Raw genomic sequence first — 11,035 nt, forward strand, 5'->3', positions numbered from 1 at the left:
AAAAAAAAAAAGTCTGGCTCTGTGCTGGGAACTGGGGTCACAGATAAATGCACAGAAGTGACCAGAACACACACAGAGTGTTCACGAGGAAGGACACATAAAGCCCTCCAAGAGCACTGGACTCAGTCACCCATAACTGAGTGCTCCCTCCTTCCCTCCACTTACCTGCTATGGGACCTGTACAAGTCACTTCACCTCTCTGAGCCTCAGTTTCCTCTTTTGAGATTAATGCCAACTTTGCTAGGTTTTGGTAAAGATCAAATGAGATTCCTTGTATGAAAGTGCCTTTACAGAGCCCCTATTATGCACCAGGCACTCTTCTCCGTACTTTAAGGTATTAACTCACTTAATCCTTACAGTAATTTAAGGACTTGGTTCTATGATTACCATTCCCATTTTGCAGATGGGGAAACTGAGGCTCAGAGAGATTAAGTAACATGACCAAAGTCACACAGCTTACTAGTGGCAGGCCCACGCCATCTTTACCCTTAACCTCTACTCTAGAACATCACCTGCAGGTGCTCGATAAATGAGCGCTCAATTGCAACTCTGAAGGGTGCTTTAGAAGAAGAGGCATCTACAGGACCTTTGAGGACTGAGTCTTTGGCTGTTGGAATCCCCTAGTGTCCTGGTGATGAATTTTAAATTAAGATGGTTACTCTGAGGCCCTTTCTGGTCCACACACGCCTGGGCCACAGTGGCGTCTTTTCAACCCCATTCCCTGGGTTCAGCTCGGGGCCATGGGCCCCCTGCCCCCCATTGCTGCTCTTCTCTCACCGCCTGCGTTCACAGGAGATTTGGTTCTGCTGTTTAAAAAGCAGAACATTACAGCCCATTTGAAAGCTAGTGTACTCAGAATTGAATGGAAACCTCCAGTGGGACCTTTGCACTCCTTGGGGAGTGTGCCTGCCCACCCCAGCTCTTTCCCCCAGCTTCATGGCTCACTGTCTCCCCTCTCCCGCTCTGGCTTCTGGCAGCCTCTATTTCCTTCAGTTCTGTGTGCACTTTTGCATCGCTCCAAGCCTTCACTTCCTCCCCCCTCTTGTGCTGAATGCCTCCTCATCCTCTGGGTCTCAGCTTAGATACCGCTTCCTCCAGGAAGCCTTCTCTGATTCCCCAAGTCTGGGTAGCTCATCCTCCACGTTCCCACAGACCCTGAGCTTCAAGTGAGCACAGCACTGAGCCCTCCGTGGTTCGTTCCCCTGACCCCGGCTCCTATGGGAGGCGCCCCGGGGCAAAGAGGACTCACCATCCCCTGGGATCTTACACCACCGGGCAGGCCAGGGAGGCACTGAGAACTGACACAAGGTGACACTGGCAAGAGCAGTCCTTCTTGACTCTCTTTTCATCTCCCTGCCTTACTCCTTACCCCCAACAGCAGGTTCTGTCTGTTCTGCCTGAAAAACAGACCCTGAGTCTGCTACCTCCCTCCTGCCTCGCTGCTCCGCACGGAGGCACCACCACAGCCCTGGGCCTCGAAAGCAGCAACACCTGCTTCCACCTGGACCCCCTTCAGGTTGTCCTCCACACACAGCCGGAGTGATGTCTTTGAATCATGTATCGGAGCATGGGTCTCACTGCTTGAGAACATCCAATGAAATCCAGGCTTTACACAATCGCCTCCCTGGCCACAGCGACCATTTGTCCTGCCCTTACCAAATTCTAGCTTTCCCACCGTTCCTCAAACATAGCAAGTGCATTCCTGCCTCAGGGCCTGGAAGGCTACCCCCCAGAGGCCCACACATTTTGTTTCCTCGCATTGATCATTTCCTGCTAATTTCTTTCTTTTTTTTTTTTTTTAAGATTTTATTTCTTTGTTTGAAAAAGAGAGAGAGAGAGAGCGTGCGAGCAGGGGGATGGGCAGAGGGAGAAGAACAAGCAGACTCCCCGCCGAGCAGGGAGCCCGATGCGGGATGCGGGGCTCCATCCCAGGACCCTGGGAGCATGACCTGAGCCGAAGGCAGACGCTTAACCGACTGAGCCACCCAGGCGCCCCTCCTGTTCATTTATTTCTGATTCTATGAGAACAGGGGTCTATTAAGTGGAGCTCACCAAACATCTATTGAACAAATGGCAAAGTGAGGGGTAGAAGCTCTACTTCAGGGGCTGTGAGGTCAGGACAAGGAAGGGCCTGGATGGGTTCTGAACCTGAAGGCAGGGCTGCTCAAAGGAGCCCTCACTACGCCCCTCTTCCGCCTGTCAGATTTCACCCTACCCCGAAGGTGGGCACCTGCGCATCCAGCCGAAGTCCCTGGAGCCCGTGGACCTCTGCCCTGGCATCTCGTCTGCGGGCCCCCTTCGGTAGTGCCCCCGACTCGCTGTGGGGACCCTGAGGGCCACTCACTCTCAAGAGGGAGGACTGTGGTCACTCAGACCCAGGCTGACATTCGGACACTACTGCTTCCGTGCTCCCTGTGCCTCAGTGTCCCAGCTGTACAGCAGGTCGCCTGGTGGCTGTCCTGCCACCGGCTTCCCCCAGCCACTGTGACGATCGAGCTGAGAGTGGCTGTGAGGTGTCCGGGACACATCGTGGGCAATGACCTGGAGGGCTGACCGGCCCAGGTGAGGCACGCTGAGGAGGGAGGCCCTAGGCCTGCCGACTAGTAGCCTAGGCAAGAGAAGGCAGGAGACATTTTAGGACTCTGACTGGCCTCCCAAATGCCAGAGAATATCCGTGTGTGCGTGTGTGTGTGTGAGAGAGAGAGAGAGAGAGAGAGAGAAATAGTGGGGGGATGGGGAGAAGGCAATGCCTATTATACTATTATAATAAGCCTGTCCCTACTATTTCAAGGCATTAGACACTGTTCTAAGCCCTTGATCTGTATTATCTTATTGAAGTCACAACGCATTAAGGTGGTTACCATAATTTCCATTTTACAGATGAGAAAACCAAGGCTCAGAAAGTGACTTAGCCCATAGTTCATAAGCATTTAGGGGGTAGGTGTTAGCCCAGGTCTACATGACCCAAATGCTGTGTTTTCTCCATTAGGTGCTGAGCTGCCTGCTCCCTCCCCTATAGAACTACTCTTATTGTGCCCAGGAGGAAAACAAGGCTCAGAGAGGTGACTTACCCAAAGTCACACAGGCAGTGAATAGCAGATGGAGTCAGAATCTGGTCTGTCTGCCTCCAAAGCAAGTGTTCCCGCTACACCGGGCCAAGATCTCCCTCGTTAACCACCTCCAACGACTCCGACCCGCACCCTTATACACATAAACAGACAAGCTCACAGGGCTGGGCTCTGGGGTGCTCCTCTCCCTCCTCTCAGCCCCAATCACCAGCAGAGTAGGGTCCTGGGAGAGCTGCTGTGGACGTTCATACCAAGCAGTGAATCACTAAGGGCAAGCCCCATTCTGGAGACATGTGCATCCCACGGGGGAATTAGACCTTAACCCAAAGGAATGTAGCTGTGATGGCGGAATTTCAGGCAGCTCGGGTGGGGGTGGGGGTCCCTCACATCTTACCACTCATGAAGAAGGCCGGCTTCAGAACTCCTCAGGGAGAGGTGGGTGCCCCCCCAGTCCCCATCCAGAGATGGGCAAGCTATTTGGTGCGGTGGGATGGAAAGCGCCGGCCCGCCCGAGTCCGAGGGCGGTAGGAGACTTGGATTCAAATCCTGATCTGCCCTTGACTAGCTGTGAGTTCCCCGGCAAGTAAGTGCCGGCCTTTTGGCTGCTGTTTTCCCATCTGTCAAATAGGAAAGCCGGCCCCTCCCTTTCGCGGGAAAGATCAGCTGAGACAGGGTCCCGCTTGGCTCCGTGCGGGGAGTGGGGGCGACGGCGGCAGGGGCCTACTGGGGGGCGGAGGGGGGCATCGGGATGGCCCGGCCGCACCCCGCGCTCTCCAGGGGCGCGGGCCAGCGGGTTCCCCGAGGGGCCGGCAGCCTCGCCCGCGGGGCGGCTCCTACCTGGCTCAGCGCGGCCGCCGCTCCTCTCCCGCGCAGCCCCGGCACATCTTGCGCAAACCTGCCCCCCCCCACGGCCCCACCCCGCGCCAGACCCGGGGTCACGGCCCGAGGAGGCCCACGGCTGCTCCACTGCCCCACGGGAACCCGACCCGCGAGGGGGCGGCTCGGGCTCCAATTTAAATACCTCTCCCGCCGACCCGCCCCACCACGCCCCCCCCCCTCGGCCAAGCTGCGGGGTCCTAGCGCCCGGCCGGCGCGCCCCCGCGTGACTCGGTTTCTCCGGAACGCGCGAGGGGGTGAAGCATCTTTCCGCTGGAACCCCGGCTGGGAAGGGGCGGGGTGGCAGGGGGCGGGATGAAAGGGCCGGGAGGAGGTGGGGGGGTCGCTAAGGAAGCGCTAGGCGGGCGAGGCCGCCCGGACCGCCGCACGTGCAGCTCGTGGCCCCGCGGGGTCCGGAGGGGCGGGAGTCGGGGGAGAGCTCTAGGAGCCGCAGGTCCGCAGAGGAAATCCGGCCTGGCCCCGTTTTCCCGTTGCCGGCGCCGCCGCACTTAAGAGTGAGCAAACAGGAGAGGTGACGGCGGGGCTGAACGCGGAAGGAAATGACCCTTCTCTGGCCCTGGGGCGGCCACAGAGGGGGTTCCCCACACCGCGGCCATCCCCTCTGACGAGTCCAGGCAGGTCCCTTCCCCTCTCTGATTGTGCTCTCTCCTATCCGCGCTGGCCTTCCTCCTGAATCTCCGGGACCCTTAAGCAGTCCTGTGAAATGGTACCGTCAAAGTCCCCAGTTTTCGGATGGAGAAAGTGAGGCTAGGGATGGGACAGCGAATATCAATAAAAACCAGTTGTCTGGGACTAGTAAGGTCCCCATTTATGTTTAGGGAGACTGAGTCTCAGAAAGGTTACATGGCACATCCAAAGTCGCACAGCCTGTCAGAGCAGGGATTTGAGCCCAGTCTGTCCACAAAGCTAAGTCCAGGCCGATCTGGCCGCTCTTTTCAGGCACCGTCTTGCTCAGGCTGGTTTAAAGTGTCGACAGAAAGTAGCATGGTGGTATTCTTGTCTTTTGCATTAGAGATTGATGCACGTCTTCCCCCAAAGCCACCCCCTCTCCCAGATGCCTTGGCCCTCCCAAATCACAGGTACTCTGCCCTGCTAGGTGTTGACCCAAGGGTTGGGGTACCTGGGAGAGAAAGGTCATGGCCATCCTCTGGGTCCTGGTTCCAAGGATAGAATGTTTCTCTTCCCAGCCCCGACAGTGACACGGGGTGCCCCATTTTGCAGATGGGAAGGGGACCCCCCCAAAGCCTCATGGTAAATCAGGATAAAGCTGGGATCCCTGAATCCCTAGGTGGTTGCCGTCTTTACTTCCTCCCGTCTGTCTCATTGGGGACAGGCCTGCGCAGGTGGGGACAGTCCAGAGAGGTTAAAGTGTGATAGCAGGGGGCCCAGGGCCTAACCTAGCCTCAGCGGAGGAAATCAGGGAAGTCTTCCCTAAGGAGGGGCCTGAGCTGCAATGAAGGTGTGGGTAGGAAAGAGTGCAGGAATGGGGAAGGATGTCCAAACCTCCCTCGTCCCTCTCAGCCACTGGAGGCCTCAGATTTATGCTCATGGAGGTCCCAGCTGGTCACCCCAACCCTCTCTCTGGACCCTAGTGTTCTCCTGGTCCGATGGAACCTCTGTTTCCCTGCCTCTAAAGTGAAGAAGATAGTAGCTACTTCTTGAGGTTGGTGGAAGCCAGCAGAGTACAGCAAAGCCAGCCTGGGGCCTGGACCCAGCGGATGTTAGGTAACTTCTTGCTGTTTTTATTGGTGATACCTCTGCTGTAGTTGCCGGCTTCCTTTTCCAGATCCTTGTCCAAGGGGCCAGATGTCCAGAAAGTGCTTCGCAGCTCCGCTGCAGCATGGGCAGAGCATGGCTGAGCCAGATTCAGGCATCTCCCAGGTTCTCCCATGCGACCTTCTCCTGCCACATCCAGGCCCAGGCTGGCTGAGTGCCAGCTCATCTTTCCCTGAGCTGCTGCCAAGCAGAATCACTGGGCTGGCACAGAGCTTTGGCTGGTTTGGGGGTAGGGCAGGACTGGAGCTGTGACAGGCTGGGGGACAGGGCCTCCCACACACCCCCAAAGGCTGTGGTTGTGGTTAGTGAGTTCATGGAGTTCCACCTCACTCGGCGTCCGGATGGGGCTCCCCAAGAGTTGGAGATAGATGGGCAACCAAGTGTGCCTGCCTGCTGTGGGTGCCCCTGGGGACGGGGGACTAAAAGCCAAGAACACCACGTGCTCAGCACCCCTTCCTTCGTCCTTTCACTTCTTCAGCACTCATGTAGCTGTGTGATTTTTGGCAAGTTGCTTAATCTTTCTGACCTCAGTTTGAGGATCTGCAAAGTGAGGCTAATAATATCATCTGACGTCATGGCTTGCTGTAAAGAATCAAATGCCACTGTGTGTGTAAAGTACCTGGGCAGAGGCCTGGCCCGTGGTACTTGCTCAGTAAATATGACCTCCCTTCCCTGATGGGCCCCAGAAAGCTGAGGAATAAAAGTGTCCGGGACCTACCCTTGTGGAGCTCCCAGACCAGATGGGAGGCAGATGAGAACATAGGATGATTGAGTCCAGAGGCCTCGAAGGCCGAGTCTAGGAGTCTGAGCTTGATCTGAAGGAGGGGGAGAGGTTGGAACTGAGCAGGGTCAGGGTTGCCTGGCAGCCATGGGGGGGGGGGGATGGCGGCGGTGGCTTTCTTTAAAAGGCCACCAAGGCCAGCTTGCCATCCAGTGTTGATTAGTCCCAGCTCGCACACCTCCAGGAATAGGGAGTTCTCCTGAACAGCCAGTCAGTGGGCAGCTCAGTCTGGACTGTGTTGGTATTTTTGTGAAAATGCTTCCATTCCCTCATCCCTCTGTCAGTGAAGATAGTAGTTGTGTCTTTTCCTGTGTCCTTAGGACTACCACCTTTAACTGAGAAGACCCTCTCGGGCACCAGGTTGGGCTCAAGGCTCCCTGGGAGGGCTTTACTTCAGGCCAAGATGAAACCCAAAAGTCTCAAGTAGGAGTGAGTGGCCCCTGAGACCACACAGGATGGCCCAGGAAGGCAATGATGTGCACATCCTGTGTGACCTTGGGCAAGTCTCTAAACCTCTGGGCCTTGCTGTCCCCATGTAACCGTAAAACTGAAGTGGAGAGGACCATGGCACCTTGGGCCCTCAATCTGGTTTCCACTGCTCTTTGCTGAACCCCCACCGTGGGCCAGTCTTTCATCTCATGTGGCAAATCAGGATTAAAAACAACCACAAAGAGCCTTTCAGTTAGGTGTCTTTATTATCAATTACTGACTAGGCAACAGGTTCAGCGAGGTCAAGTAACTGGCCTGAGTCACACAGCTTTGGAGTCAGGAATTGAACCCCGGTCTCTGTACTCCCAGGCCAGATCTCAGTGCAAGGATACGGCCGTCCTCACTCCCTGCCCCTGCCTAGCGCCTCTGTGGGCCCCTGGGAGTCAGGAAGTCCCTTATCAGCCCCTCCTGGGGCCCTGCTTTCTGGGGCAAAACCCTGGGTTCCCCAGTTCTTTTACCGCCAACCCCCCCTTTGCTCCCTAGGGCAACTGGGTTCAGACCGTGCCAGCTGTGGGCCACGTCCTGGAGTCACAGTAGGAGAGGAAAGCAAATGTTGCTGGATGTCAGCTGTAGGGAGTTTGTGAGCCAAAAGCCCAGGTTGGGTGCTGGGGAAATTAGCACTTATAAAGGGGCCAGAGGTGTGTCCCTTGCTCTGAGAAATAGCTGATGTGTTAAATGGGAGTAATGAGGGCTTGCAAGACCAGGCCCGGTGCTAGGTACTGCACTGGAACTCTCTCCTCCTCATGGCCATCTGATGAGGGGGGGACTGTTGCTGCCCCCCTCTCACAAAAGAAAGACCGACACTCAGAGGGATGGAGTGACTTGCCCATAGTCACACGACAGGAAAAGGGCACAGCAACCATTTCCATCTGAGTCCTCAGACTCCAAGGCCCTCACACATGGCCAGGGACTAGCTTGGTAAGTTTTCTGTTCTCAGTGGGGGCCCGAGCACTAGGAGAGACCAATGCAGGGGAAGGCGAGGCCCTGTGTACCCCTCCACAGCCACACAGGAGGCTCCGGGCTCTGAGCCTGGTCATCGAGAACTGGTTCTGAGGAGTCTGCAGGCTCCGGGAGGCCCCAGGGGAGAGGGGGGATGGTAGATGAGAAAAGTCGAGACTGGGCGAAGCAGGCAGGCAGGATCAGAAGCGTCTCCAGAGCTTGACTGGGCTGCGCCGTGGACCATGAAACCACAGGTCTCTGCAGCACCCAGGCTGCTGGGAACTTGAAGGTTTGTCCCTTTGAACCACATAACTTTCTCTTCCATTTTAACCATTTGAAGGTTGAACCCCATGTAACCTTTGCTGATCCAGAGTTATTGGTATGGGCTTGGGTTATAGTCCACGATGTTGTAAGGAGTCACGTCCAACAGCAGCGGCAGAGCGAAGCCCAGGGGGAGACGGCAGGCACATGAGTGCCCCTGAGGACAGCATTAAGTAGAGGCCAGGCGGCCGAGCTGGCCCACCTCGGGCAAGTCATTCTCTTCTCGTAGGCTCAGTTTCTCATCTGTGTACTTGGGACCGTCATTCTGCCACCTCACCGTTGAGGCGTTGGGATGATACTGTGGAAAGCCGAGTGGAGTAGAGGTTGTTGGGTCAGTGTGATTATTGATGTCGTCTTCCTCACCTGAGAGGCTGTGACTCTCTGGTTGCCTGAAGGGACCTGTTGTTGGCAGATAAAGCACCCAGTGATAGGAGACAATGGGAGCGCCTGGGGTAGAGGGACCCAAGTGCTATAGGTGCAGTGGGCCCAGGGCTGACGTGGGCCCTGGGCTCCTCAGACAAGGCCCGGCTCCTGTGAGGGGAAGGGCTGTGGCCCAGGGAAGGCATCCCATGGTGGGTGCACCCTGCATCTAGGGTTTCCCTGGAGGTCCCTTCCGAAAGTCAGGTTCCCCGCTGTGCTGAGCTCCCAGTAGGCTCTGGGCTCCTGTCTTCCCCTGGGAAGGGGGTCAAAGCCCCAAGCTTTCAGAAACTGGCTCACATGTACTCAGGTGACCCCCACAGATAAAGATCACCTCCTGAAGTTTCAGAGAATCCTGCTTGCCTCTTCTACTTCCACTCCAAGAAAAATAGCAGACTCAAGGCGCCAAGAGGGTGCTGAGGCGGTGATTCCCCTCCCCCACCCTACTTTCTTTGACTTGCCCCGCATGAGGTACTCTGGGGTTCACAGCACAGGCTCTTCAGAGGCCTCGCCTAGCTCCTCTCAAATTGTGGAGACGATCAGAATCCCGGAGGGCTTGATAAAACAGACTGCCGGGTACCCTTGAGACTCTGGTTCAGTAGGTCCCAGGTGGGGCCCAGAAGCTTCAGCTCGTGCAAACCCCCAGTGGCGCTGGTGCTGCCCGTCAGCAGGCCGCCCTTGGAGAAGCGCCGCACCTGTGAGGGTGAGGGGCAGCCTTCATCCTCTGTGAGACGGAGGTGACCACAGCCCCTCCTCACTGAGCTGCCGAAATGAAGGCAGGGAATGGGAAGCTGTGGCTACCAGGATTATGAGTCTCTCTCACCATGAGTGAAATTCTGAGACCCTCATGAGGCGTCTGTATACTTTCAAGCTGGGAAGGGGATGGGCTAGCCCAGGCAGCTTTCGTGTTGTAACCCGTTTAATCCTACAACACCCACTGAGGTAAATATTATTTTATTATTATTATTGTTGTTGTTATTATTATTACTGTCATTTCCTCCATTTTATATAGATGATATATGAGGAAACCCAGAGAGGTTAAGTGATTAACTCAAGCTTGCGCAGCAAGGACAGGTGAGTCCAGGCAGCAGGGCTCCATCCCCGACCCATTTAATACTCTAACGTGTTGTCACTGGTTGGACCATTAATTAGCCGAAAGAGCACTTGTTCTAAACCTCTTTAAATCTACCACAACGCCCCTTATGTGTAATGTTGTATTTTCTGCCCTCTTGCGTGGGAGGAGGAGAGTCCCGAGGAGGGCAAAGCCGAGGGGGAGAAGCGGCCCAGACATCAGAGGGGGCCCGCACCCGGTGTGCTGCCCACTGCTGTGTGACTTCGGGCCGATGGCCTCACCTCTCTGAACATATTCCATCTCTGCGAACCGGAGCAGTGATGGACAACTAGGGCTGTTTGAGGAGTGAGCTCCTTTGTGTCAGTGACTGCCTGCCCGTGGCATTCATCCAGTCGATGGCACTGCTTGTGATTTCTGGCTGGTTATTGTTTGCTTTTTTTTTTTTTTTTTTTGGCAGCTGTTCTATCTTCTTCATGCTGGTTTCGTTCAGGGAAGGAGTGAAGTGGTTTGTGAAGTTTGCCCTGGCTGTGCTTGGAAGGTGTGGGGAGGGGGCCTGTCTAACGTGTGTCTGTGGCTGCCCCCAGGGGCAATGAGAGTGGGCAGCATTCCCATTCGGCAGGGGGACAGGTGGGGCCTCTGGAGCATGGGCCAGGGGGCGGAGGGCTGGGCACACCCAGCTCTTACTGGGACCATCTTCTTTGGCACAGGCCACTGTGACCCCTTCCTGTCCTACTCAAACTGCTTTCCTCATGACCAGAAGGCCTTTCTAGAATACCTCAAGTACTGGGCTTTGAGGGAAATCTGAGGCTGGAGGGGGGCAGTACTAGCTCATGTCACACAGCCCAGAGATGGCAGCGTGGAAGCTAGAACTCTGCCCCTCTCTGCAGTGTTGGGCTATCCCGCCTTCCCCTGTGACATCCCCTCACACCCACATGCCCCCCCCCACAGACACAGTGCACCTGCAAAAGCATACGCCCCACCGCCCCCACGCCCTTCGTATATCCCCTCAAAGACCATACAGGACACACAGGGCCCCAACTCATGAAAACAACACGCGTCAACCTTACACAAACATTACACACAGGTACACATTGTCCACAAACGTTGCAAACATTCCACAGAGACACCCTCGAAAGTCACGTAGTCACAACACACAGATACACACCCTCACAAATTCAGCTCTCATGTTAACACTACACAGGCAGCACTCATCACAAACATACACTTGAGCATACATGATGAGCACACGGTATATATATATATATATATATATAT

At 55.7% G+C, this 11,035-nt stretch overlaps 2 protein-coding genes across 10 annotated transcripts in view; both read right to left on the minus strand.

Moving 5' to 3' along the window:
- The window catches only part of LRRC32 (leucine rich repeat containing 32), a 17,986-nt gene extending 13,941 nt beyond the window's left edge, over window positions 1–4,045 (minus strand). For 2 of the 9 annotated variants that reach the window (XM_025894446.2, XM_073879744.1), the window contains exons 1-2: window positions 3,072–3,443; window positions 2,386–2,608 (exon numbers count right to left, since the gene is read on the minus strand). In XM_025894446.2, coding sequence (XP_025750231.1) covers window positions 2,386–2,528 — 143 coding nt within the window. In that variant the 5' untranslated portion in view covers window positions 2,529–2,608; window positions 3,072–3,443. The other 7 variants (XR_012374511.1, XM_073879745.1, XM_073879746.1 and 4 more) reach the window with 7 other exon arrangements.
- Window positions 4,046–4,290: 245 nt separating this feature from the next.
- Window positions 4,291–11,035, minus strand: part of LOC112806341 (guanylate cyclase D-like) — a 54,991-nt gene continuing 48,246 nt past the window's right edge. The window contains 5 exon segments of the mRNA XM_025848626.1: window positions 4,291–4,452; window positions 5,677–5,798; window positions 6,460–6,556; window positions 8,474–8,670; window positions 9,269–9,383. Of these exon segments, the coding sequence (XP_025704411.1) occupies window positions 4,291–4,452; window positions 5,677–5,798; window positions 6,460–6,556; window positions 8,474–8,670; window positions 9,269–9,383 (693 nt within the window).

The sequence above is a fragment of the Callorhinus ursinus genome, unplaced genomic scaffold (genome assembly GCF_003265705.2).
Source record: "Callorhinus ursinus isolate GAN/ISIS: 27379988/994484 unplaced genomic scaffold, GSC_fseal_2.0 scaffold35, whole genome shotgun sequence".
NCBI lineage: Eukaryota > Metazoa > Chordata > Mammalia > Carnivora > Otariidae > Callorhinus > Callorhinus ursinus.